At 55.2% G+C, this 27,935-nt stretch overlaps 1 protein-coding gene across 1 annotated transcript; it reads right to left on the minus strand.

The window, feature by feature from the left end:
• Positions 1-1,964: 1,964 nt before the first annotated feature.
• On the minus strand, positions 1,965-27,894 carry Samm50 (SAMM50 sorting and assembly machinery component). The gene is made up of 15 exons (XM_027954557.2): positions 27,726-27,894; positions 25,802-25,912; positions 25,064-25,165; positions 22,469-22,556; positions 20,134-20,240; positions 19,522-19,652; positions 19,228-19,315; positions 16,875-17,003; positions 15,486-15,557; positions 14,695-14,781; positions 12,801-12,871; positions 10,354-10,421; positions 7,158-7,304; positions 6,411-6,552; positions 1,965-2,148 (listed from the first exon to the last, which is right to left on the minus strand). Exons 1-15 carry the CDS (start codon positions 27,744-27,746, stop codon positions 2,103-2,105), a joined length of 1,410 nt encoding a protein of 469 aa, XP_027810358.1. The 5' UTR covers positions 27,747-27,894; the 3' UTR covers positions 1,965-2,102.
• Positions 27,895-27,935: the final 41 nt, after the last annotated feature.

The following is a 27,935-nucleotide window of genomic DNA, read 5'->3' on the forward strand; positions in this document are numbered from 1 at the left end:
CTTGGTGGATGCACTCCCTGAGCTGCCCCTGGCTGGATGCTCCGCTCTGCCGCCTGATCCCACCTGAGAATGACGAGGACACACCTCTCTACCCAGGGTCCCAGCTATCACCTCACCTCCTAAAGGCGTGGCCTGTGGAGTCAGCCTGCAAGTTGAATGCTGTGGCCCTGCTGGTGACAGCAGGGGCCCAGGCGCTTAATTTAAGAAGCTGGTTTCAGCCCCAGGGCGCCGTCCCTGCCTGTCTACACCCAGGCCTTCACGGATGGCTGCTGCTTGGTCCTCCACTGACACGGGAGGTGGACCCTCAAAGGTCAGTGTCCACAGTATGTGCTGCGCAGCTCTTGCTGCTCTTGACACGTGGCTTTCCCGTTGCGCTCAAGGCGTGAATGTGAAAGGAAACAATAAGCTGTTTGTGGAAGAAGGCCGCCGGCCCCACGCCCCCAACTGTCAAAAGAAAGGTGACGTTTTTATTCTTGTCAAGACCCTTGTCAGTCATACAGAAGGTGAGGATGGGCAGTCCCGGGCCATCAGGGGTCCACAAGCTTGGCCCACAGATGATGCAGGTCCCTAGGCTCAGGCTGCTTCTAAAATCCCTAGGTCACCTGGCAAAAGCATAAATAAGAGGTCACAGGGAGGAGAGAAGTGACGGGGACTCAGTCCCGGCTTTCCAAAAGGAAAGCATTCCAGATGCAGGGCATCACCTGCACCCTGGGCATCTGTATGTCACCCTTTACTGGAGACTTTGAAGGAGGTCTGACTTAAAACACAAAACCACACATCTTTCTCCACATCACTAGGAATTTCCCCCAAACGTTACCTCGAGAGACACCAATTGTGCTAAGCAGAATAGCGCCCCAGAAGCTGCCGCGTCCTGGTCCTTGGAACACGTGACAGCCAGCCCTCCTGGCTGGGCACCGGTTCAACCGACTGTGATCGGAAACAGGGCAAAAGTTGCATCTGTCCTGAATACGTAGAGACTTTTCTTTTCTCGTCGTCATTCCTTAAATAATTCTGTGTGACAACTGTTGACAGAGCGTGTGCCTGGTTAGGCATTCTGGGTCACCCAGAGATGAGGCAGGGCACATGAAGGATGAAGGACATGCACGGGTCCTTGCAAACACTACACTGGGTTACAAGGGACTCTGATGTCCATGAGGAGCCCAGGAGCCAATCCCCAGTGGACATGAGGAACAAAGACAGCATGTTGTGTGATGTGGCCAGGGAGAAGCCCGGTGGCAGAGTCAAAGGCACTAACCAGCTGACCTTCAGCAAGATCACCCAGTTGTCCAGTGGCCAGAGGCATCACAAGGGCCCAGGGAAGGGGGCAGAGAGGCAGGAGGGGCAGAGACAGGGAGCTGCCGGCTGGGGGCGCAGGCAGGGCCACCAGCCGAGGAAGGGGCAGGCCCTGGAAACGGGAGGAGGCCAGACAATGGGTCCTGAGTGTGTGGGAGGTGGGAGGCTGCTGCGTCCTTGATCTGAGCCCAGGGGAGCCCTCGGGCCCTGACCTCCCTGCAGGACGAGGCGCTGTGTTGTTGACATAGGTGTGTGAAGACCCACGGGAGCAGCCACAGGAAACAACTCGCTACCCAGGCTGCTGTCCTCTGCCTACAGACAGCACATCCTCCCTCCACCTCACGGCCCCAACGTCAGGCAGCAGGACTGTCTCCCGTGTCACCCGCCAGCACTGTGCACCACATACCCACTAACGTGGCCGCCTCTGGCCTCACCTAGCTGCACGCTCTCTCTCATGGAGTGCTGGACGTCCCCTGGGGCCAAGGGTCCTCCCCGCTCTCTAGCTCTGCTGATGCATCTAGACGCAGGGTCCAATAGTGGCCCTTGGCGGAGGAGGACAGAGGTGGGGGAGCCCAGGTCTAGGGGACCCAGGTGGAAGGACACAGGGCATCCTTAGGAAGGGGCGGCGCAGGTCACGAGGTGGTGAAAACAAACCAGAGTCACCATGCAGCTGTTTGTCTTTAAAATTTATTGGCATGGTTTTCCAGCAGAGCCGTGGCCCAAGACCCTTGACTGTCCCCCTGAGAAGGCGTGTGGCACGGGTGACTCCAGTGGCCTGTGTCCCCAAGGTACTCTGGAGGGTGCGCCAGCTACAGGAACCGTATCCCAGCTCCAAACTGCACACCGTCACATATCCTGCAAAAGAGGAAGCGGTCATCGCAGCAGCCCTGCTAGGCCTGACCCCAGGCGTGGCTCTCAGCAGCACCCGGGCACCCTGCTTTCCACAGGCCTCCTCCCTGCCCGCCAGCCAGGCCCCCCTCCCCCAACCCCGCCAGGCCCTGCTTCCTCCCTGGCCAGATCCAGAATCAGCCTCTGGAGGACGAAGGGGAAGAGGACAGGAACCCTCCACCGCTCCCTCCTTGCCTTCCGACCTTCCCCAGGGGTAAGAACAGGGTGAGGTGGGGTGGGAAGGGAGACAGGGCACAGGACCCAGGACAGGCCCAGACCCCAAGACCAGGTCCTAGGGTCACAGCCTCACAGGTGGAGCTGGGCCTCCTCCTGGACCTGCTCCAACCCAGGATGGGACGGATGCAAAGGGTCACATCATGTGCCATGTCTGTCACGCCGGCCACAAGCTGGCACTCTGCAGGTGATGCTTGCGCTGCTGGCATTAGGAGCGCCACCCTCCTGACAGGGCGAGGGTGCTGCCCACCACCAGCAGCAGCCACTACCCAGAAGTCCCTGCGTGAGCAACAGCCAACCCCACCCACGGGCTGGAAAGGCAAAGAGCACAGCCGAAACCTGAGCGGCCCTGAACCGCCTGGCCGCGTGCGGGCCCCAGAGCTGCACCGGGCTCCACGCCACCAGTGTAGACGCAGCCCTCGCCAAGGCCACTGCAAAGAGAGTCGCACACAACTAGCGGGCACGAGCCAAGCCTGGCCTCCTAACCCGGGAGAGAGCGGCGTCCAGCCCGGGCTCACTCCAGCCACAGACCACTGCGCAGGGGCAGCGCACAGACCACCCAGTCACCAAAAAAACACCTGAAGGTCACACCAGGCCATGCCCAGCTGCGGCACCCTCAGGATGGCCTCCTGAGCCTGCTCCTCCTGCTCCAGGGCCAGGTGTGGCCGCCTCTACCTCTCCCCACTGCCACCACCACTGTCCTGTGCAGCCCCCACGGCCTCTCCTGCCTCCACCCCGCACACAGCACCAGCACCCCAGCCTCGGCAAAGTCACACTGAAGGTGCCCGCCTGCTCCAACCACTGGTGGCTTGTGTCCAAGTCCCGCCATGTGCCAGGGCATCTTCAATGGCTGCCACTCAAACCCCAGGCGCTGCTCTAGGCTCCAGAAATTCAGCAATGGAAATGAAGTTGAGGTCCAGACTCGGAGACCTTGTGAACCCCCAGGGACACGCCACGTGGCTAGGAGGCAGAGGGACATCAAGCTCAGGCTCCTTGGTGTGGCCCCGGCCCTTACTGCACAAGTGCCCATGTCCAGCCACGCCACACACTGGCACATCTTGGCCCTGCTCTCCAGCCAGAGCCCTCCCTGGCCCATTGTCCCTCAGGAAGGTCCGGATCAGCTCCCACTGCACAGGGCCTCTTACTGCCTGCCCCTCCACACACCCTGAGATGGTCTCCCCACGGCTAGCCATGATCGCTCTCCCAAGTGGGCACCTGTGTGTCACCCAGCTCCAGAGACTGTGCTCCGAAGTCACCCAGAGACTGCAGTGCCCCAGGCAGCTCTGGAAACTACGGGTACCCGCAGGCCACCACGCACACTGTTCCCATCTGCCAGCTGCCCAGGTTTAGAATGACCTCCCGCGGGCAGCACCCACCCAACCTCACAGCATTCCAATTCGGATGGACAACTTCACCCTGAGCCACAGAGGGGACAGTGGGGAAGGTGACTGCACATTCAAGAATGCTGGACGGCACTCGCAGCCCATGACAGACACAGCCGCCACCACCGTGTGGCAACAGCCACCACCCACCCGGGTCAAGGCTCCCCTGCACTGGCCTACGGATACCGGCGCTGCCGTCTCCTGGGAGCCCACATTTGGAATCAGTCTCTGAAACGTCTTTCTCAGGTCACTCCAGGGCAAAGGGACTGAGGGCTGCAGGGCCCGAGGCTTGGAGGCCAAGCCCAGCAGGGCCGATGGTGTGCTCCCAGAGCCGCGGCGGCTGGGGCACGCTGACACCCAGTGGCCTCCGTCGGTACTGCAGGGTGGTGGCTGCAGGAGCTCCCAGACCCTGCTGTCCTCAGGCTCCTGGGGGACCTCCAGGCGGTGCCAGGGCACATCACCTGAAATGCGCTCCCCCATAACCCTATTCTGATGGCCTTTGCAGCACCAGGGAAGGAACCGGGCCGTGTGTGCTGGCCACACTCCAGCCTCTTGGCTCCAGTGCCCTGTCACAGCACTTCCAGCACCACCTGCAGAGCGTCACACACAGGGGCTGCTAGTGCAGGGGGGCTGAGGTCCCCATCTGCAGTGGGAACAGTCTGGAAAGCAGCATGGACAGGCGTGGGGAACCTGCTCACCGCTGCCGGGGCTCCGCCAGGCTCCAGCCCTTCCCTCACTCTGCACCGAGTGGCACGTCACAAACAGCAGGCAGCGGAACCCGGGGTGACATGGGAGGAAGGGGAAGCACCTCCTTAAGGACACAGGGAAGACCTGGCGTGGTGAGCACACCAGCAGCAGCAGCAGCAGCAGCCACAGGAAGAACCACCACCTTCTCCAGCCACAGCCTCAGTCCAGGGTCCTCTGCACGCACGCACTCTACAAGGGTCCACAATCGTTACTGTCCACTCTCCAGGAGAGACAGAGAGGTTAAGTCACTCACCTCAGGTCACACAGCCACACCAAGGAGCCCGGCCCAGTTGCAGAGCACACATGGGCACAGCCTATGCGATTAAACCCTTTGCAGCTTTAGCTTGTGCTGGAACAGGGAGGTGGGGAGCAGAGAGACTGGGGGTCCATGGAGCAGCCGAGGCAGTCTGCAGGTGCTGGCAGCACCCCGGACACAGCACAGAGGCCGAGCCAGCCCTCCAGCGAGGGGAGGCGCTCGCCCTCTCCCACGCAGTAGGAACTATCAGGAATGTGGGTGGCAGGTGCTCAACTGCGCCCGAGCATCAAGGCTGGGGAAGAGCTGCTAGTGGGCGGTCCCCACAGCACCATCCCCACGACCCTGCAGGAACAGCACAGGAGTAAACAGTGCCGCATGTCCCTGCGTCAGGCGGTGGCACTGAGATGACACCGCCGCTCAAGGGCAGCATAAGCAAGACCAAAATGGAGAGAAGAAAAAAAATGAAGCCATAGCACTGCACGGCCACACCCAAAATAACAGGAACACGCCCAGACGCTGACAGAGCACGTGTCCCCAAGTCCTATACTGAGGTCCTGGCCCACAGTGTGACCGTGATTGGAGGAGGGTCCCCTGGTGGGCCTCAAGCCCATTCATGACACCAGCGCTCTGGCTCGCTCCCTCCTGATGAGGACGTGATGGGAAGGCGGCCCTCTGCAAGCCAAGAAGAGAGCCCTCGCCAGGAACCCACTCTGCCAGCACCCGATCTTGGACCTCGGCTCTGCAGCCGTGACATGTCTGCTGTCGAAGCCACCCTGCCTACGGTGTGGCAGCGGCAGCCTGAGCCGCCCAGTGCACACCACTGTGCCAATACTTCTGCATTTCCTGAAACTCCAGTAATGCCAGACGTGGACCTGACCTCCACAACTGCGCGTGACCTTCGAGCACATCCGTCCACGTAACCGCCTCTACGTCAGTGGACGCTGCATCCACAGACCCTGCCATCCGCAGCCAAATGACATGAAAAAAAGTTCCTAGAAAGCAGAACATGAATTTCCCACGGCCGAGTCCTATGCTGAACTCCCTACGAGCACTGGACTGGGTGCTACATCACCCGGGAGGGCTGGGGCCCCGAGGGCATGCGCACACGCTGCCCAAACACCGCACAGTGCACACAGGCCTGGCACATGTGGGGTTTGTCTCCACGGGGCCCTGGAACCAATTTACGGCAGAAACCAAGGGATAACTACTTGGCAATCTTTCCTACAGAAAAGAAGCACCAGAGAAAGGCCAGATGGCAGGTCCCTGGACCAGAAGAAGGCCCCAGGACTGTCCTCCTCCAGAGGCCTCAAGCCCCGCCTGCGAAGCCAGACCAGCAAGGCCACCTTGTGTTCAGCAGCACAACCAGCAATGCCCGGCCAGAGGAGGGGCTCCCACGGCCCTGGGCCAACAGGCACTGAGCACCTAAGTGGGGCTGAGCACCTCCAGACTGGAGGAGACCAACGGGAGGAAAATCTACGACTTCTTTTATTCTTTGGCTAAGTATTTGATTTCTCCAAAAATCTTTGCTCTTAAAAGATACTGAGATGATTAACCACACCCAAAAATACGGACCCCAGAGAGGCACAGGGCCGTGGGCGCCCTGCACGCACCTGTCACCCCGCTGCACTCCCATGGGGATGCAGTAGTTGAGCTCCAGGCGAGCGATGTTGCCGAGCCTGAGGACGAGGCCCGCTCCGTACGACCAGCGGATGCACTCAGCCAGCTTGCGAATGTGGGCTCTGGGACCGTCCCCTGAAAGAGAGAGGGTGTGTGACAACAGCCTGTAAGGGGTCATGTCAGAACTGTCCACAGACAAGTCTTGCTGCTCGCTATCCTCCTCCTCTGCCCTGTGGTCATTTCAAAGCCAGCCGTGAGAGCCTGGGCCACAGCCGCCCTCAGGCCCAGAAGCCAGGCTTCTCACTCAGCTGCCCAGCCCCAGCCCCTGGCCACCCAGGAAGCCCTACTCCAGGCCCCGGCTGAGAGCCACGTCTCCACAGGGCTTTCCAGGCAGGTCCCCTGGACATATGTGTCTGCTGTGAGCCTGTCCTGGACTGTACTCCCCAGGAACAGGACGGTCCCTGTGCAGCTCTGGGGCCCTGACGTCTGTGCTCACCCATGCTCCGGACGTGTGTGTTGAATAATCGAGAACGGAGCTTATTCCTTTGTTAGACAGGATGACTGTATTTCTCGAATGATTTGTTCATTTGATCAACAACTTTTTTCTGGGCACTGTATTAGGTGTAGTTGGATTTTTACTAAGAAAAGCTGGGTTCCTAAACTTAAATACCATATAATCTAAAAAGACAGCCACCTATTTGTGTGCTGGGGTCTTGAACACCGAAACCGCGGTCCCTTACCATAGTTGAGGTTGCAGAGGTTTCCCGCGTTCAGGAAGAAGTGGGTTCTGAAAAGTTCTCCGAAGCCGCCCTGGCCTGGCCGGAAGGGCAACGGGGTGTACAGGTGCAGGCCACCAGCCCAGTAGGCCTCTCCTCCCAGGTAGTCCCCTGCGAAGGGCAGAACAGGAGCAGCTGACAAACCAACACTGCCCTGCCACGTCACGGGCCGGTGCCGTTCACACTCGGGTTCCTGGCCACTGGCCCCCACTCCTGCTGAGGCCTCTTTTCTCCTGGTTTACAATTTGATTTAACTGGGGGGAGGGGGAGCAGTAGAGTTCAAGAAGGAAAGCACTGAGTCATGTTCACCATCTGTGAATGTAAGGGACCAGAGAGGGCCTGGGGACCTCACTGCACACACACCTCCTCCCGGCAATCCAAACACTGCTCGCCAAACTTCCTGCCGTTTCTGGAAACAGCTGCAGAGTCTGTCCAAAGGCACGGAGCCCGCCCCAGAGGACAGGCTGTCAGCGGTTCAGATCGCCTGCACTTTTATTTTTTTTTTGGACAAAGGTTATTTTTCCCTAAACCTGACTACTCAACTTTTTCCTTATTTCTAAAAAATGCTCCTACCCATTACATTTAACATTAAAGCCATCAAAATCCCTCCAACCTTGTTGTCTATACTCTTTTTTTAAAAAATTATTTTTTAGTTGTAGTTGGACACAATACCTTTTATTTTATTTCTTTTCATGTGGTGCTAAGGATCGAACCCAGGGCCTCACACGTGCTAGGTGAGCACTTTACCGCTGAGCCACAACCCCAGCCCCTGTATACTTGTTACAAAACACCACTTAAAGTATCTTAGTCTCTCAAATGAGGGACCATGAAAAGGTCAACCCAAGGACGGCACTGCTTATTCGCTGAAGAGCCCTGCATCACTCTGGCCCTTTCAGCACTGAAACCAGAAGGGAAACAAGACTCAGGCAGCAGCAGCCACCCCTCCCTCCCACGAGCTGCCTCCCGCTGTTCTCAGGAAGCTTTTCCTGATGAGAAGCAACCCCGGGGCTGGGTGCAGCTGCAGCAGAGCATTGGCCTTGTGCACAGGCCCGGCTCCCGCAGCATCACAGGAAAAGAGAAAAGAAATACACTCTGTAGAAAATCTCATGACCATAGAAGAGTAGGAAAAATGGAGATCTTCTCATCCCATACATACAACCAGCTAGTAGCCTATTGTTCTTTTCTCCAGTAAATAATATCGTATGATTAAATGTGGCTTTACATAACCCATACAAACACACACACACACACAGAGTTCTTAGTGTAGTTTGTTCCCCAGTTTAATGTTCTTTCTCCTAATGCTTGATGTTCTTTGAAGATAAGGCTTTTATGCCTGAACTACAACAAAAATGGACCAAAACTTTCATTTCTCTCCTAGCGTCAGATGGGGTTCTAATTCCTTCACAGTGGACATTTCGGGCTTTCATTAAAGACCTTCTCCCTTCTGATGGCACCCACCACCCACGCCAACGCAGCTCCTCTACCAGCAGGCTTGGCCTACGTGGAGCACCCATAGGTGCAGTCTGCCTGCTTTCTGCAGGTTCCTGGGGTCCACACACCATCCCTTGGCTGGTGGCTGCAATCCGTTCCCCACATCTTGCTGTGAAGGCATCACCGACTGCCTGTCCCAGTGCTGATGGGCATCTGGCTATCTAGTTTCCAGTTTGGGGATATCACTGATAGTCTCCAAAAATAAAAACTTTAAGGCTCATGATACATCAAAGTGCTTTAGAGAAACACCAAGGTGCTGACACCCTCGCCCCAGAATCCTGCGATCCCTCAGGCGGCAGTGGAAGAGCTTGTGCGTTACTTTCAATGCCAAGTGGAGCCCACTAAACTTCCCCAGAATCAGCAGGTCACACTTGCTTAGAAAAAGAATAAAATGAATCTTCCAACTGTTCTAAAAATGACACTCTAATAAAGCCCTCTAAAAACAAGCAAAAAGAGACACTCTACCCTTTAAAAAAATCTCTCTTGCGCAGTCAGTGCTTGTGATGGGTGAAGGTGGAGCAGGCGTTGTAAAACTAAGGTCGGCAGAACATTTCACAATGGGGCAGAAAGTTCATTGGGGGGATGCCAAGTCCTAACGACTCATGGTGATGCCCGACTGCAGCCCAGCGCTGCAGAGGCCTGGGCTCGTGGGGAGACGGGGTGCAGGGAGCCCAGGGAGTTCCAGGGCAGGGACACTCTGACACCAGAGAGCTGGGCACTGGACAGTTTGCATTTATCAAAACCAAAGAATGTGCCTTGCCAACAGTGACCCTGACCAGGTACTGTGCTGGTCACGCCAACACTGTTCCTGGACTGTAACAAATGACCAGATACAAAGTGCTGTCACGGAGGGGCCCTCTGCTCTTTCAGCTCCATTTTTCTGTCTTAAGACTAAAAAATAAAGCCTGGGTTCCAAACCCAACAGCCCAGGAAACAAAGAATAAATTCTCCTAGTTAAAAACAATTATAGTACGTTAATAAAATGAAATCGGGGCTGGGGCTGAGCCGCAGAGCGCTTGCCTAGCATGCATGAAGCACTGGGTTTGATTCTCAGCACCACATAAAAATATAAAGATATTGTGCCCATCTAAAAATAAAAAATAAATATTAAAAAAAGTTGAAATAGACATTCACTAAAAATGATAAAGTAACTCAGCGCAGTGGCCACACCTGTAAACCCAGCTACTGTGAAGTTTGAGGCAGAAGGTTCACAAGTTCAAGGCCAGCCTCAACAACTTAGCGAGGCCTGTCTCAAAATTTTAAAAAACTGTATTTATTCCCATAAAAAATACTGTTGTGTTATTTATTATGTGGGGTGTGAGCAAGACAAGTTAAAAATCAGTGCATGAACAAAACAAAAAGCACAAAGACACACAGATCTGAACCTAAAAAGATACACCAACAAGCGCTCAGGTTCTCGCCAGGTGTGAAACGCGGGCCACTTCCTGATGCTTTTTGCTCTACACATTTTCCCATCTGTCTGTAATCCACTCCACTCTCCACGCCTGCTGCCTGGCGAACTCTGGGTCAGGCACTAACTGTACCGTTGAGGAGCAGGACACCCATCACTGTCTCTCACACGTGAGCACACGCACACGCACACCGGGTGCCTTCAAGGACAAGCGGTGACTGCTTCCTCAACGGTGCACTGCTCTGGGGAAAGACAGACCTTCGCTCTGGGGCCCGATGCTGTGCATGCTGAATCCACGGACGCTGGTGGGTCCTCCGAGGTAGAACCTAGGGCGAGCGAGACAGCACGTGTCAGAGGCCGGCCATTCATGGGCGAAACCAAGATGGGCTGAAAGCGCGGAGCACGCGTCTGGTTGGGGATGCTCCAAGCCAGCACCACACCCAGAGCTGGAGAAGACACTCACAAGACCCAGGAACTCCAAAAACTCTAACCTCCCGCCCCAGGCTGAAGCCTCAACAGCTGCTGGAGATGCGCAGGGCCTTGGGGGAGAGCCGCAGGGCGCTGGCCCCAGGTACTCTCCACCCACGTGATGCCCTCGCAGTGGAGCAGGAAGGTAAAAAGCAGGACAGTCCAGCCCCGTATCTCAGAAACAGCACTGAAAGGAAACAGACTGTGCTTTTCACATTTTCTACAATGACTTTTAATTAGAAAAAAGGGCTTATAATTTTTAAGTTAATTCCGTCTGTTTCAAATTGACTGGATAATCTTCTTTCTTATAAAATCTGAATAAAAGTAAATGATGAATTAAAAATTACCCAGGGGCTGGGGTTGTGGCTCAGTGGCAAAGCACTTGCCTAGCATGTGGGAGCCCAGGAAGTTCCAAGGCAGGGGACACTGGGTTCGATTCTCAGCACCACATATAAATAAATAAATAAAATAAAGGTATTGTGTCCAACTACAACTGAAAATAAAAAGTTTCTCAGAAATCCTATCCATTCTCTAAGACCAAACCTTTCAAAACCTTACTTTAGATCATGGTAACAACTAAAAGCGACTCCAGATAAGAGCAGCGGCAGGTATTCCTCCTGACAGGGCCACTGCAGCTACTGCCCCAAGCAAATCTCCTCTGAGACCCACAAACATCAATCCCAGAAACAAGCGGCCGGCCCACGGGCGCCCCACACCCCCTCTTCTGAAAGCACTCAGGCGATCCAGGGAGCACAGAGCACACGTGAAAGGCCCCGTGCCCCTGCCCATGGCATCCCCATCTCCAGGTGGCCACTGTCCAGGTTGGCGCCGACTCCCAGGCCCTGGGCACTACACCCGTCACCACCTGTGCACCCTGGAGTTCCACCCTACTCAGAAGGGGACCAGCTCAACATACCCCAATTTAAAATCGGGGACGTCTACCTCTCGATTTTAGTAACCAGCCGCCTTCCCTTAGGCGGCCTCCCTGAGGCGGCTGTGACCGTCTGGCCACAGCAATGCTGGGGTGGCCATCTTTGCACATAAACCTCTGCACACTTACCAAAGTTTTTTTGGTTTTTGGCAGTGGTGGGGATGAGACCCAGGGCCTCAGGGCTCGGTGTCCTGCCACTGAGCCACGTCCCCAGCCCTTCTTATGTTTTTTAAAACTAGATCCATGATGTGGAGACTGTTAGGTCCCAGAGTTTATAAATTTAGGATTTCTATGCTCCCAAATTACCATCCAAAAAGGCTGAGCCAGCGTACATTAAAGCACATATTAACTAATACAGGTGGAAGACCGTTCCATGCCCCCAATGACAATTTCTAAGCATTAAGAACAATCTCAGGCCCTGCCGGCAGAGGTGGAAACTGCCCACTGCTCTCTAAACGGCAGAACCTGGCAATATTCTTAACACGCCTGCAGGTCCGCCTTCAGGCCCACCTCCAGGAAGCTCTTCTCAGAAAGTAAGATGAACAACTTGTTTACAAAGTTACTTGTCACAGTGTTTTCCAGAAAAATCACAAAATTAGAAACAACTAAAATAGCCAATGATATAACGCAGACTACAATGTTACAGTATATCTGAATAAAACACTGTTTGCCATTAAAATGCAGCTAAAAGACACTCTTTGTGACCTAGTGAAGAACGACCCTATAATTTCCTCAAAATTTTTTGAAAAGCACTGACACAAAATTTATGTAAAATACAGTATATTAACAACTTGATATACGTCATGCACGCACACAGTCAACAAAGCAGACAAAAGGAATCAGTCCCCAAGGTCGATTCCACTCCCTCTGAGTAGGCCTGAGATTCTTACTCCCTTGAATGTTATATTTCTGCAACAAGCCTGAACCATATTCTTTCACAATCAAAAGGAACATTGCAAAAATTTTGATACAATGAATAACACAAAGCAAAAAAAAAAAAAAAAAAGGACCAGGTATAGTGTGTATTTCAAAATTAGCTTAAGTAAGAAAAGCAAAGTAGAATTTGGAATTTTGCTCTTCTAATGATAAAACTCTTCTAAAATATCTTGTCACAAATCAACCAGTTGGGCACCATGGCACAGACTATAACTCCAGCAACTTGGGAGGCTCAGCAGGAGGATCAGGAGTTGCCTCCCACCTTAGATAGACCCCATCTCAACAAAACAAGCAAGCAAATAAAAACCCCCAAGAAACCAAGCAAAAGACCCAAGGGAAACTCCCGCAAACTCCCCTCCCCGATACTTACCTGTCGGCAATGCTCGATGGCTTCTCACCAACAGGCACCAACATTCCACCCCAGAGAGAGGCTGAGAACACCTGTGGCAACACAGACAGTTACGTCCCCAGTGTCTCCTTCATCCCGCAGGCATCAGCAGACGGAAGGCGGGCCCCACCCCAATTGTGGCACAAGGGCTCTGCCCTCAGGTTCCAGGGTGGCAGAGGGAGACTGCCAAGCTGCGGGGTTGCAGAACTCATTTAAGACAACCTCGAATGGCAAATAAAGCCACACTGAAGCCCAGCGGCTCCTTCCACTGACCACCCCCTACTCTAGGATGAGAAGCAAGGCCTGGCAGGACAAGCCCTGGCCTCACAGGTGAGGGAGACCAGCACCCTGGACAAGCAACCTGGCACCTGGCAGGCCTTTGCCCTGGCCTGGAAATGCAGGAGGATCACCCAGAACCCTGTGAGCACCCAGAACGTAGCAGCAAGTCCAGGCTATGATATTCCCATAGTCACAAGGCAGAGAGATGCACCCCTCCAAGCCGCCCTCAAGGACAGAGCCCCAGAGCTCACAGGTCAGGAGGCAGTCACCTGCCTTCGCTCAGAGACCCAGTCCTCACAGCACACAATCCCCCATCAGACCCACTGGGCTCTGCTCCTCCATGCCACACCCTCGGGCCCCACACACCCGCTCATCTCCTGTCCTCTCTGCCCTGCCAATTCTTAAGTCCTTCAAAGTTGCACAGGTATTTCTTTTTCAGAAGCTTCAGTGGAAAGACCTAGAGATGAGGACTGGGCAGTGTGGGCAGAGCAGGCCGCAGGGAATGCAGTGGTGCGAAGGCGGGGGTGTGTGTACAACCCCTTCCACCTGCTATCAGCAAATCACCTGACCTACGCCACACCTCAGTGCAAATCAGGCTTTGTGTTCCATGACTCTGCCCGGTGGCAGCTAGTGTTAAGTGTTCTGGGCACACGTGAGGTAGCCCAGGAGGCCCTGGGAGACTGGGCAGAGGGGGAAGAGCCATGGAACCCAGGGGACAGCACACCCCTGAGGCAGAGCCACCCAAAAGAAGATGAAGGGTAGAAAAAAAAAACCACAGTAATGAAGTCAAGGACAGTAGCAAAGAGCTCGGTGAACTGGGCCACAGAGACGAGCAGCGGCCTCTGTGGCACTTAGCCAGGATGGCCACAGCAGGGGAAACGCACTGGACCTGAACAGCAGCAGTAGCAGGAGGTCACAGACCACCTGGAGGCAGCGGCTTGGCCATTTCGTGAGCTCACCCTGGCCATGGAGGCTTAGGGCAGGGAGGCTTAGGGCAGGAGAGGCTTAGGGCAGGGGGTGGACGCCACAGATCAGCCCGCGCTGCAGACCTGGGGCTCCACTGGCTGCATCAGAATACAGGCTCCTCGGGCTGGGGATGTAGCTCAGTGGGTAGTGCCTGCCCCGCATGCCCAAGGCCCTGGGTTCAATCCCAGCACCCCCCCCCCAAAAAAAAAAAAAAAAAATTCAGACTCCTCACTTCCTGAGCAATCAGGGTAAACTACCAAACTGGAATAAAGAGAAAAGAAAAAAAGATTCTGGAAGCACCCAGAACCCTGTGACCCGGAAAACACAGTAGAGCATTTTCATGGAAGTGACCTTGTAAGGGAAAGGAGACACTTCCATGTCAGGTCCCACTGCCTCTGCGGCCTGAGGTGACAAGGACAGGCTCTCTCAAAGTCCTCTAGATTAAAACGAGTAGACTGTTTTCTAAGGAAGTGGCTGTCATTGCTCCTCAGGTGCCTGTGATTCTGGCTAAGTGCAAAAGACCAGGCTCCAGGTCTCCTCCCACGTGCTTTAGTGACGCAGGGACTGAGATCTGCCAGGATTCCAAACCGCAGGAACCACCCAGGTGGCCGCGTCCTAGCTGGACCCTCACCGAATCCAACACGAGCTGCTTATTCAACTGAAGCTCGAAGTCTTCTTTGAGGAAGCTCACGTCCCCGCCAGTATAGCCAGCCAGTTCCTGTGGGGAGAACCCGCAGGCTCACGCAGAGGCCCCCAGGACAGGACTCTGCGAGAACCTAACTGCTGTTTGTACTTTTTAGAAGGCAAAAGAAGACTGTCTCCTGGAAGCCGTGTCCTCATGGCTGCAGAGGGTGACACGACACTGAACACGTGGGAGGCAGACGCACTGTCCAGCACACGCTGCAGAGCTGGCAGAGAACAGGGCCTGAGGCGGCCCAGCGCCAGGGAACGCACTGGGGAACGCCTGCACCTTTGCAGTGGGACCACTGTACCTGAGACTCTGTCTGCAGCTGTCCTCCGCGTCCTCCAGCCTCCCGCCCGGCACAACCCCCAGGCCTGCAGCCGCTGCCGGCCCAGCCTGGAGGCCTCTAACGCAGGACGGAGCCCTGCCCCGGCTTTTCTTCCCCTCTGGCCTATCATGTAGCACACCAAAGTCCCCGTGGCCCTGTCCCCACCCTGGCTGCTGTGAAGACAGAGGAATGGACTGTGGAGAGAGCAGCACCGGGGCCAGGGCCCTGTGGGCAGGGCTGTCACCCTGCAGGCCATTTTGTTTCTGCTGGTGGCACCGAGCCCCACCGCAGCCCCACACTTCAGCCGTTAGCCTCAAGTGCACCATAAAAGCAGAAGCTGGATATCAGAAAGACCATGTGACCCACTTCCCACGGGTGCCAGCCCTGAGAGGCCACAACGAAAGGACACTACCTGGTTCACCTTCAGCAGGGCGCCTCTTCTGGGCAAGATGGAGGAATTCCGAGAGTCGATGACCATGGCGTGCTGGAAGAAATTTGCACCAGGGCACTTTCGCCTCGATCTGTTCTCCAGGAGCAAGGAGCCCTGAGCGCTGACCTGCACTGGCGGAGCCGAGCCCTGCACTGCTGACCCGCCCACCCTCCCAGGGCCCCAGGACGGGGCAGCAGGGCCACCGGCCTCCACACCAGGGAGCCCAGCAGCACACTGAGCTCAACTGAGTCACAGTAACACGGAAGCTCCTCTGCTTCCTGTGGAGTCTCCAACCCACGTGGTCGCCCCACCCTCTCAAGGAGTCCAGAGCCCTGGCCAAGTGAACTCAGCCAGCTGTCTCATTCTTTCTAAAAGCTAACATTCCAGCCAGGCGTGTGGCACACACCTGTAATCCCAGTGAAGCGGGAAACTGAGACAGGAGGACCGCAAGTTCAAGATCAACCTTACCACCTCAGTAAGAGGCTTTCTCAACATAAAAACTAAAAAGGGCTGGGGCTGGGGTTGTGGCTCAGTGGTAGAGAGCTTGCCTAGCATGAGTGAAGCACTGGGTTCGATTCTCAGCACCACATACACATACAAATAAATAAAGTAAAGGTCCATTAACAACTAATTAAAAAAAAAAAAAAAAAAACTAAAAAGGGCTGGTAGCTAAGTGGTAGAGCACCCTGGAATCAATCCCCAGTACCAAAATAAATAAATAAATAAATAATCCATAGTAAGCTGTTTTTATTTATTTAATTATTGGTACCAGGGATTGGGTACCAGTATTACAATTACTGAGCCACATCCCCAGAGCCTCCTCACCTTTTAAAAAAAATTTTGAGACAGGGTCACACTAAGTTGCTTAGGACCTCACTAAGTTGCTGAGGCTGGCTTTGAACTTGTGGTCCTCCTGCCTCAACCTCCTAAGTCGCTGGGATTGCAGGCATGCACCACTGGAACCAGCTTATTTTAATTTTTTTGTATTGGTGTTTGAACCTAGGGGTGCTTTAGTAATGAGCCACATCCCCAGTCCTTTGTATTTTTAATCTGAGATAGGGTCTCACCAAGTTGTTCAGGGCCTTGCTAAGTATCCCAGGCTGGCTTTGAACTCCCATCCTCCTGCCTCAGCCCCTCAAGTTGCTAGGGTTACAGGCGTGGCCACTGCATGTGGCCACACCTAGCTCTTAGTCACACCTTCTCCACGGTTACTTATAGAGAAACAACAGGAGGAGGGGATCTCCAGCTCACAGGAAGCCAAGACCCACCTCTCAGCCTCCAGACCTCCGCAGCACTTCTCTGTGGGCCCCAACACTGATTCTCAAGGTACAGCTGTCAACACATCACACACTCCAAGAGAAAAGTCCTTACTGAAAGGGACGACTTCAGAGAATGCCCACTTTCTTTCCGCACCGCGAAAGACGCCGTCCTGGAGAGGCAGCCGAGCTCCCGCCACACGCCCTCCCACTTGACAGTGTGGCTGGTCTTCCATATGGGAAACTGCAACACAGGGGAGAGGACTCGTCCTTCTACGCGGCTCGCACACAGGAAAGTGGTGCAAACCAACTTCTGCAATGGGGCATCTACAAGTCACTAAAAATCAACTTCAAAGGGAAGGAGGGAGAAAGGGAAAAGAGGAAGCGGGCGCAGAGCTGGGATCTGAACGGAAGCACCAGGTGCGGGACAGGGCCGCGGTCTAGTCTTTGAATCGGCAGGTGCAGCAGTTTCCCCAACTCTTTGCAGAGGGAACAACACAGGTATGTGACATGTACCCCACTTGACCCACCCAACCCTGGTGACCACGCATCCAGTATCAACCCACAGAGGAACAGGAGACCAAGTCAGAAGGAGCTGAGAGCATCCTTCCTGCAGCCAGAGGCCTGAAGCCCGTGAACCCTGGGCTCCAGGCAAAGGACACCTGCCTCTCAGCCTGACACCGTCCCCAAAGCCATGGAAGAATGCCATCCCAGATTTCTGTGTCAGAAATGCCCAGCTCTCTGAACAGTGACCAATGTTGCCCGGTGGCTTTGGGAAGTTTGATGGTGACATAACTCTTGCAAGGAAGCCACGTAACCCAAGCTTCCCAGAGGGCATTCCCTGAAGCCCTTCCCTGCAGGAGAACCCAAGGGCACCCAGGGTGGGGCACAACAGCGCAAGCCCAGAACACCCCTCCAGCTTGCAGGGGTGGGGCACCCACCTCTGCACCCACGAGGCACCGTGCAGACTAGGGAGTCAGGGGCTGACGGAAGGAGCAGCCCCTGGGGCCCTGGGACGGGTGCCTTCCCAGATGCCTGTGGGAGCTACCTAAATCGCCCCCTTGTTCCTCGTAAGAGAGCTCTTGAGAAGAAAGGCACTGTCACTCAGAGACCCACTTGATGCCCCTCATGCACTGTCAGAGCTCACGGGGCCAGCAGCAAGCCCCACTCCATGTGGCCCAAGGACACCACAGTGGGCATGACCCAGTCCTTCCCTCCAGGAGCTCAGCTACTCCAACTTCAGAGCCACCAGCTCCAGCCTCAGGCCTCCTCCTACTCAGAACAGCGCCCTGGCTTTCCCAGCATCGGTTCTCCAACCAGGCTCAGGAAAGAGTTGAAGGAGGGAGGCCAGGAGAAGATGAGGAAGCTCCAGGTGCCTAACCGCTGCTGGCTCCCTCAGGTGACCTGATGGGGGATCAGGGTTGCAGAGAAGAGCATATGCCCCAGGGCGTCCCCATGAGAGCCCACATTAGGGCACGCCGGGACTGCATCAGAGCAGGATCCTGAGCGCTGCTCCCTTCCACACCAGAAGAGGGAGCAGCAGCACGATGCTCTTGGGCGCCGTCTACACCCTGCACCTGTGCGCACCTGCTGCAAGCTGCGACTCTGGGCTTGCACGACCTCCGCCTGCTACACTTAGAGGCGCGGCGCCCAGCACCTCAGGGCCCGCTACTGTCACGCTATTAGGAGCTGCACCTGCTGGCCCTGTGACCCTCACAGCAGCACTGAGGGACTGCACTACCCTGATACTCGTCATAGACAGAAACTCTGTTCAAGGACAAACCACCATCAGGGACAGAGGAAGTCAAGCCCATGATGTCTGCCTCCCCAGTTTCAGCAGTTTTGGAGAGTCCAAGCCAAAAACTTCCTGGCCCATTCCCAGAGATTCCGGTAGGGCAGTTCCCGGGGGCCTGGGAGTGTGCGTTTCCAAGGAGCCCCCAGGTGAGGACGAGGGTGCAGAGCAGAGACCTACTCTAGGAAAACTGCTTGTGCTCAAGGCTTTTCTCCCTAACTAGGGCCTGGAAAAGAGGAGACGTGCAAGGAGAAGTGGAGGATGCAGGGGAAAGAGCAGTTCCTCTTAAAGCCAACACACGGGCCGTGACGCCAGTTCCATCTGTTGCCTAGTCGCATCGTTTTAGACACATTGTAAGTGTGAAACAGTAACAGAACCTTGCAGTGAAGCACAGTGACTCTGCTATCAGACACCGCTGCTCCCAACAAGCACAGGAAAGGACAACCAGGGCCACAGGCAGCAGGGCGCACAGAAGGCAATTGATCAGGTGGACAAGGGCCACCCTGTGTTCCCTGGCCGCCTGCACCAGCTGGGGCAGAGGCGCCCAGCCAAGAAGCAGCTGGGTGGGAGGAGTCTATGCCCTCCTGCCCAGCTCTGGCTATCCTTGGCAATCAGTGGAAATAGCTGGCACAGCATTTCAAATGCACACATACACGTGACACCTGGGGGTACTTACACTGTACTCTGTGGACACTCCTCTGTCTGTCTCCCGAAGTGAGCTCCACGGGAACTGCCCGGTAACTTTATATAAGTTTACAGAGAAACTAGGAGGCAATGGGATAGAGCTTTAGCTGCCGAGCCAGCGGCCTGCGGTGCACATCTCACTCAACAGGCTTGGCTACCCTGCGGCTGTCCCCAGCAACTCCACTGCAGAAGCAGGAGCTGAACTTGTCAGCTGCTCTGCACACACGGCCCTCTACTCTAATCTCACACCAGGCCACCGCAGTCAGGGAACAGGTTGGCTTCCTACTTTCTCTCAAAGTTTCCAGGCTGTGGTTTGAAGAAGGACAGGCCATAGGAAGTTTCCTTTGTTCCATAAGAAAACTGAAAAGTCACTTTTTCTGCTCGTCCTAGGAGATTAGGGAGTTTGAGGCCGAGCACCTAGAAGGAAAAGAAAAAAAAGCAGCAAGAATGTCACTGTTCCCAAAGACCAAGACGGCTGCAGGACGGTCCCGAGAACACAACCAGAGTCTGCCGCACGGGGCCTGCACTGGTGGTCACCGCACGCTTCACGACACGGCCCTGCTGGGCACGCCTTGTGAGGCACAAGCGGACCCGCCCACTGCGCAACTCAAGGACACAAACGCTACAGATCTAGAGCCTTGATGCTGAACTAGGAACTCGGAATCTGAACCCTCTCCACAGCATTCCTAATCACTGGCGGTAACACTGTCACCCAGCCACTCAGAACACCATCTCATGGACCAGGAGGTTGAAGCCAAGCTGGGGATAAACAGACTGAGGTACAAGACATGAGCAGCGGGTGGGAAGCTGCCATCAGCTGCCAGAGGCGGCCACAGGTAAAAAGCTCCTACCTCAAAATCCCAGGGCGAGAAGGGAAAGGCGCGCGTGGCCCACGTACCATGCTGCCCTCGTTGTTCCCCACCATGGTGTTGTAGCTGCCCGTCAACCTCCTCAGCTCAGTCACTTCAAAGGTGACGTCTAACCCATTGGGCAGCGCATCATCACCTAAGGAAGCCAAGACATTAAGCAAGAGACAGTTGGAAGCTGTGCTTTCATTTTGGGTCTTACTGCTGAACAAACCGGGATCCGTGGCTCATTTATAAATAATCTCCTCCGGAAAACATGCCGTCCACCTGCAGTAAGCCCACACAGAGCCAGGACACCCCACGCCAAAAAGCCGTCCGTGGCAGGGCACCCCAAATAGCAACGTCTGCTGCCAGGAGGCATCACTGTAAGTAGTCCTACCTGCTCAACCAACCATATTTGTAACAAAATATGTTCCCCTATCAGGGAGGTCCTTGAAAATCAAATTTGGAGTCCCAATTCAAATGACATTAAAACATGTGACAACAACAATTCACGTAACAATAGGACTTTTAGTATACACAAAAAGAAACAAGATATTGTTTATCAGATTATTAAACGACAGGGGTAGTTCTGTCCTCCATCCAACAGGGTATGAGCTGCCCGTAACCTCTGGGCAAACACCTCCTGGCCCACCAAGAACCGGTGGCATGTGCAGAGGGGGGGCGTGTCCTCTCCTGCTCTGCACAGAGCACGTGTTCACTCTCCTGGACACCTGGCTGCCATGGAGACATCCAGATGCCCAGAGGTCAGCAGGTCCAGGGTGGAGCCTTGTGGTCATTTTGGTTTTTGTTAACAGACTTTATTTTTAGAGCACTGTTGGGTGTTAGAAAGCACAGCTTCCCACGCGCCCTGCCCTGCCCCTCACACTTCTCCCTCACGTTCACATGGTGCATCTGCCACCACCGACAACCAGTCATTGTCATTATCAAGCCAGTCTAGGGTCACCCCTGGTGTTGGACACCATGGGTCTGGACAAAGGGACAAGGACATGTCTGCACAGTATCACACATAGTGGTTCTGCTGCCCTAAGCCACTCTCAATTCCCAAGTGACCCCAGTATGCAGCCAGGGCCAGAACCGACAACAGGAGGGCCACAGCCAGGCGCAAGGCCAGGCCCAGACCAGGGAGGGGTGAGAGCCACAACCAAAGGCCAAAGTCCCTGCCACCGAGAAGAGCACCTCCAGGTGGGCCCAGGCCTTGGGTGCCGGAGTTCCATGACTTGCCTGGTGGACCTGGGCAAGCCACCTGAGCTGCTCAGAGCCCTGGCTTCACCAGCTCAAGTGCTTACAACAGCAGCAGCGCGACACCTCACAGGCTCTTGACCCCTGAACTGGATGGAGCAGGAGAACACCTGCCGCAGGGTCTTCCGGGCACCACCCTCTGACAACACCCAGGTGCGTGGAGCTCTCTTTGCCCTGACTGGTCCAGGGCTCCCCAACTTTACCAGGCCTCAGTGCAACACGTCACAGAAAGCAGCCCCCGGCCCCCGCGCAGCTTCTGCCGCCATCCACCTGCATTTCCACGGAGCTCCCAGGTGACAGTGCCACTGCTGGTCTGGGCCACGCAGAGAGCCACTGTTGCAATCACAGCGAAGCCTCACCTTTCACCTCCCTGCCCCCTCACATATGGGCATGTGGGACTCAGCCCTGGCCAGTGACATGTGAGGAGAGTGCAGAGCCCAGCACCTGGGATGGGTATGCATCTACACGTGCACGCTGTGTGTGTGTGTGTGTGTGTGTGTGTGTGTGTGTTGTGGTACCAGGGATCAGGCCCAAGGCCTCACTTATGCTAAGTGCTCTATCCCTCTATTTTCACTCTGAGACAGGTTCCCTCGAGGTTGCCCAGGCTGGGCTTGAACTAGGGATCCTCCTGCCTCAGGCTGCTGGAATTACAGGCGTAAGGAACCCCAGCCCGCCACCCCCACACCTTCACGGGCCTGGTTCACAGCAGAGCTCCTGGTACAAGAGTAAATACTGACTCAGCTGAGATCTGTCCACGGCCTCAGAGCGCGCCAGAGATGAGCGAAGCCAAAGCACAGACCAGACTCCCCCTGTTCAGAGCACCCTCTCAGCGGGGCTCCACCGAGAGCTCCTTCAGCAGCTCTGAGCTGCCCGTGTCGAGAGGGGCCTGGCTCCCGCCTCCAGCACCCTCCCCAGAGCCTGAGCAGCCAGGGCTGAGACAACAATGTCCTCTGAGCTCACTACTCCTCCCAGCCTAGACACAAAAAATAGCTTCTTCCCTAGGCTGCAGATGCCCAAGACCTAGCTCAGAAGCCTTCAGACCGCCCTGTACACAGCCACACAGCTGCCCCTTGACCCTGGAGGATGGATGGAAGGGACTCACAAAGACACACCCACAGTGCGCACCTTGACAGGTGTCGATCAAGACGTCCACTTGTCTAAAGATCCCCAGACGAAGCAACTTCTCGCGGGCTTCGTGAGACTTCCTCATCACCTGTGAGAGGGAAAACAGCAGGTACAGGAACACACGTGGCCCCAGAGCAGGCTGCACTACCCCTGGGCAGCGAGAGCAGAGAATCACCAAGGCCAGACACGAAGAAGGGAAGCAGCGCTGTGGGGACAAACCCTGTTCACAGTGCCAGCCAAGTGGGGGACATGGCTCCAGGGGACACACACACACAGGCCCTAAGTGCAATCCCTAACTGTGCCGAAAATAAATGAAAAATAAGTTAAAAAGCGCAGGCCACGACGGGGGCATGGCTCACACAGGAGAAAGCCTCGGGTGGGAGAACGGAGGCCCACAGGCAGCACAGGCCTCACGAGTCTTCCCAGAGGGGACGGCATGCGAGTGTGCACTGTGGGGACGCCTGGTGACAGGAACATCTGTTGCCCATGTGTGTGCAGGCCTGTCTGGGGGTTTCAGGTGGAAACCGTCTCTAGCCACCGCCCAATGCCTCTTCTCCTCGCTGTCAACAGCAGTCCCCCCCATGTCAGGAGCCATGCTGACTGGAGGACAAGCAAGGGGCAGCCAGGACAGGATTGTGTGACAGGCAGATGTGGCTCTCCCCTGCAGGGGGATCAGGGTCCTGCAAGAGGAGCTGGGCCGGGGCGCCTGGAGTCCTGCGAGCAGGGGGACGGCGGCAACGGGGCAGCAGGAGGCCCCTGCAGCAGACCAGGAGCTGGGCGGGACTGACCCAGCCCAGGCAGCGGGCAGGTCGGCAGGGGGCAGTCATCTCACAGGTGAGGCTGAGGCCACGGGCACCGACTGAATGGAGGAAACTGAGATTTCCAGCTCAGGCTTAGCACCTGGCTAGAGATCAGCGCCCTTGGAGAAGTCACAGAGACGAGGAACAGCAGGGTGGGGCTGGCAAGACTATGACTCCAGATGTGCCCTGCAGCGGGATGTCTGTGGCCAGCGACAGGCAGGGTCCAGGAGGCTGGTGCACAGCCAGGCTGAGCTCAGCTGACCACCTCGGTGCAGGGCTGTGGATGTTGTTGGAACCAGGGCCGTGGATGCACTCAGAGGCGACTCCAGGCTGGAACCAGGGCTGTGGATGCGCTCAGAGGTGACACGAGGCTGAAGGGTAGTGGCAGGGAAAGAGGCTGACAGAGACCTCACAGTGACCATGACAAGATGGCAGGCACCCAGGAAGGGACGCCCAGGGAAGAGAGCGGAGATAAGGTGGAGACGTGTTCAGGAGGGAAGCAGGAAGTGCATGCCACAAAGCGACAGGGACATGTAATACAGGAAGGCCCTCCTAAACCAATACAGCCCCGGAGCCCGCGGAGAAGGAAGACCTGCAGGCAGCTCCCAGCAGAAACCAGGCCAACAGCAGGGCAAAGTGACCTCACGCCTCATTAAAAAAAAGCAAATCAGAACGATGACAAGGCGTTTTTCACCTAACAGACTGGCGAGAACTTAGGTGAGACAACACTCAGTGGCGGACGCCGACCCTCCTGTGCTGCGGGAGTGCGGATGGCCAGGCGTTCGTGGCGGTGCTGAGTGGCAGCGCACGCGCCCTTGGACCTGGCAGCACTGGGTTTTGAGAACTCTAACCTGCAGATGCATCCTCGCTTGCAAGACAGGAACGAGATGCTCAACACAGGTGCCGCGAGAGCAGAACCACTCATCTAAACGGCCATCAGTGGGGACACAAGTCCCTTCAATGAGGCACCACAGCACCCACAGCCAGGCACAAGCTGGTCACAGTTGCTGATGACAAGGACAGTGCAGGAAACTAGAGAACGGAGTGAGTCTAAGAAGGTTGTGTGTGTTTATCCACACACAGGCTGGGAGGACACGGGAGCCTCAGCCACATCACCTTTGAGAACCAGCTGGGAGCGGCAGGGAAGGGCATGTTCACTCCAGTGCCTCTGCGCTGTCCATTCTTCACACCTTTTAAATTTAACTGGGGTTACCTTAGTCTGTTAAAAATGTAAACTTCGATTTTTGGGACTGGAAATGGTCCACAGTGTCAAATGCCACTCAAAAGTTGATAAGAAGGGGACAGGAAGGAGCCAGCTGGATCAGACCACGAGGACAGGTGACCTCTGCTCAGGCCTGTTCAGTGCAGTCCCACGCACAGACTCACAGGAGGAAGCCACAGGTGAGCAGAAAGAGGATGCAGTGCAGGAGAGAGACGGCTCCACAGAGAACTCCCCAGGACCCAGGGAATGGCTGGCCAGGATGCGCAGCTGGCACCAGAGCACTCAGCCCAGAGCTGGGAGGGGTGGCTCCAATTCCACAGGCTCCTCAGGTGGGAAAGTCATGAAACACAGACAGATGGCCACAGACAGACAGACACCTTCTCCAGAATGAGAGGAGGTAGGACATGCGCAGACATGGGGAGCTGTGGGGGGCACCCGAACCTGGGCCCCTCTGGGTGGGTGGCAGCTTTCAGCAGGGGGCTGCGGTGGGGGTGCTCCAAGCTGTGAGGTGCCAGGGAATCACAAGTTCCTCAGACAGGACCCAAAAGAATGCCAAGGAAAGATGCCACTCACCTCAATGAGGTTTCTAGCCTTAAAAACATCTCCAATTTCACACATGATGATGTCATCCCTAGTCCTTCCAAGGCCATCAAAGTGAACATGCTGAACTACCACCTAAACATGACAAGGACAGAAGACAAGTGACTACTCATCAAGGCTAAAGACAAGCATCAGAAACCAATTCAAGGTGTTCCTCAAGTTCAACAACCCACATTTCTTACTATTGGATTTTAATCTTATTTCTGACACCTTGTCAAAGATCCTCCCACTCAGGCTTAACCTCTGCCAGGTCTGGACTTCCTGCAGAGATCTGGTGTCTTCAGCCCAAGGACCCAGGACCCCCTCAGCCTATGCACAGGTAGGCACAGGCAGGCCCGAGGCCCCAGCCCTCCCCAGCACACTCCTGAGCACTGGGACCCCAACTTAAAAACTGTGTGGGTCATGTTCAGACCTCACACGGCATGACCAGAAGGCCCTTCCCATCCTCTCTGGGAAAAGCCAGAAAGGCAGGCTCAAGCTTCTAAATACTTTTGGTTTCTTTAATAGAACACAAAAACATGTTTGCCTAGACCGCCCACATAAACAACAGCAAAAGTAAACGACTCCTCTACAACTGGCAACTATTTTCCTGGAGTCAGCAGTCTTTCTTGTTGTAGTAGGTTGCAGGTTAACTCTGCCCACCTCCCCCCAGCAGTGTACGGAAGTGAACACTCTAGTAATAATCACATTGAGATCTAACTATAAACTCACGTCTTTGTTTTCCAATATTTCCTGTTTAGCTTCAGGTTCAACTTCAACAAATTCGGCTTCTTCACCTAATGCTCCAAAATCAGGCCCATTTGACGGAAGAGGCTCTAAACTCTGAAGGTGGGAAGGAACCACAAATAATCAATGACCAGTTTCACTAATGGAGATCCATACATTCATCAATAGGATTCTCACGATCCTGCTATGTGACAGGCACTTCTAAGACCCTCACCCTTACAGTATTTCCATTGCAGGGTCTGGAAGAAAAGGCATGGAGTATAAATGTTTGCTGAAATGAATTTAAATAAACGTTGGGCTCTAGTCTCCAGCCTTTAAGTCAAGCGAGCTATCAGCCAACCCATTTTTTCATGAGCCCCAAATGCCAGACACTGGGCAAGGCAGTGGTGAAAGGATATAAAATAAATGCAATGACTTAGGAAGCATCTTGAAAGTGGCACAGACTAGTATCAAATGGAAAAGCCTGTACCATAGCAGATATTAGTGATAATTGTTGTTTTGCAAAGCTTTTGCTTCAATAAGCATGCAAATACTATGCCAAATGTTTTCTGAGTCCTGTTCAAATATGAGAAAAATACTGAATTAAAAGAACTGAAGACACTTTTTGTCAATAAATTAATCAACCGAGCAGCAATTTTCACATCAAAACAGCTCCTTAAAAGCCGAGTTTGTTTTTGGCCAAGGACATAATAGGCCATTGGTAAATACTAGTTGAATAAATGAATGAAGGCTTACACGGCTCAAGATGCTATGACCCAAGCCAAATATGCTGCCGTTCCTATTCCTAGAATCTAATAAGACAAAAGGCAAATGGGGCTAAACTAAGGCAAAAGCAAATGGCCCTCTAGGAGGAAAGGCAAGGAGGTGGAGTACAGCCAAATGAGGGGGAGAAAAGAGTCAGCTTGAACTGAGGTCTAAAGATGGAGATAGTTTGCTAGGTAAAGCTGGGTTCGGAAGTGATTGGCAGAAGGGGGAATAAATGGAGGACCACAGTCCAAAGAACATGACAGAGGCAATGCTATTTGGTTTGAGAGAAAAACATGTGAAGGGAGTTAACTCCAATTCTGGAAGCCAGGCTGAGCGTCCATACTAAATTCTTTTGGATGTTAACTGGGAACCATTGAAAACTTCTGAGTTAGGTGCATGAAACAATCCATATTGTAGCAGAAAACTAGTGTCGGGCCCAGACTCCAGAAGTCTCGAGTTTTGGGACATTTTGCAGCTCCGTGTGACCTTGGACAAATTACTCATTATCGGGCCCTCGGTCCTCGGTTAAGATTTTAAAAGGAGAGTAGTTTGGCCAGCAGTTCTCATGCTCCAAGCACCCGATAAGTAGCTGTCCACTAAAACCGGGGAGGCCAGTGGCTTGGGCTGAGCTCCTGCACCAGCCGAACAGAGGACACCACCACGGGGTCCCCGGACGGACGGAAGGCCGTGACTGGCTCGGGAGGGAAGCCTCCCCTGCTTCGGCCTTCGTGAGCAGAGTCACTCGGAGTCGCCGGCCACTTTCTCTCCTCCGTCCATTTGCGCCCCCTCCGCCCTTCCGTCTCTGAGGCCAACCTCCTCTGCTCGGCGGACCAAGAACCGCTGACCGCAGCGACGGAGCGGGCGGGCCGCCTTCCCGCGGACTTCACGCGCTGTCCCCGTGGCCACGACGGCCCGGAGCGCGGGGCGCTGAGGTCACCGGGGCAAGTGCCAGAGTCCCGCTGAGTGACCTTGAGCAAATCACGACCCTCCCCCAGCGTCGGCCTCCCGCTGCGACGTCCGCGGGACCCGCTGTCCGAGGTGACCTGCCAGCGCCCGGCCCCCGCCCTCGGCGCGCGCTCTCCGGGGACCCCGGGCAGCCCCGGCAGCGTCCCCTCGCGGTGCCCGCCCGCCCGCCCGGTCCCCTCGGGCGCGGGCCACTTACCCGGGCGTGCACCGTCCCCATGGCTCCCTCTCCAGCCGCCGCCTTGCGGACCTGCCCGGGCCAGACCAACGCTCGGCTGGTGAGTGCACGGGACGCGTCCGCGGTGGCCGAGCTGCCCGTCAGCGCAGTTCCCTCAAGCCCCCGGAAGCGGCGCGCTGGGGGCGGCCATGATACCCCGGCTACGCCCCGCCCCCGGCTCATATGCCTTCG

This window comes from Marmota flaviventris, chromosome 3 (genome assembly GCF_047511675.1).
Source record: "Marmota flaviventris isolate mMarFla1 chromosome 3, mMarFla1.hap1, whole genome shotgun sequence".
Classification (NCBI taxonomy): Eukaryota; Metazoa; Chordata; class Mammalia; order Rodentia; family Sciuridae; genus Marmota; species Marmota flaviventris.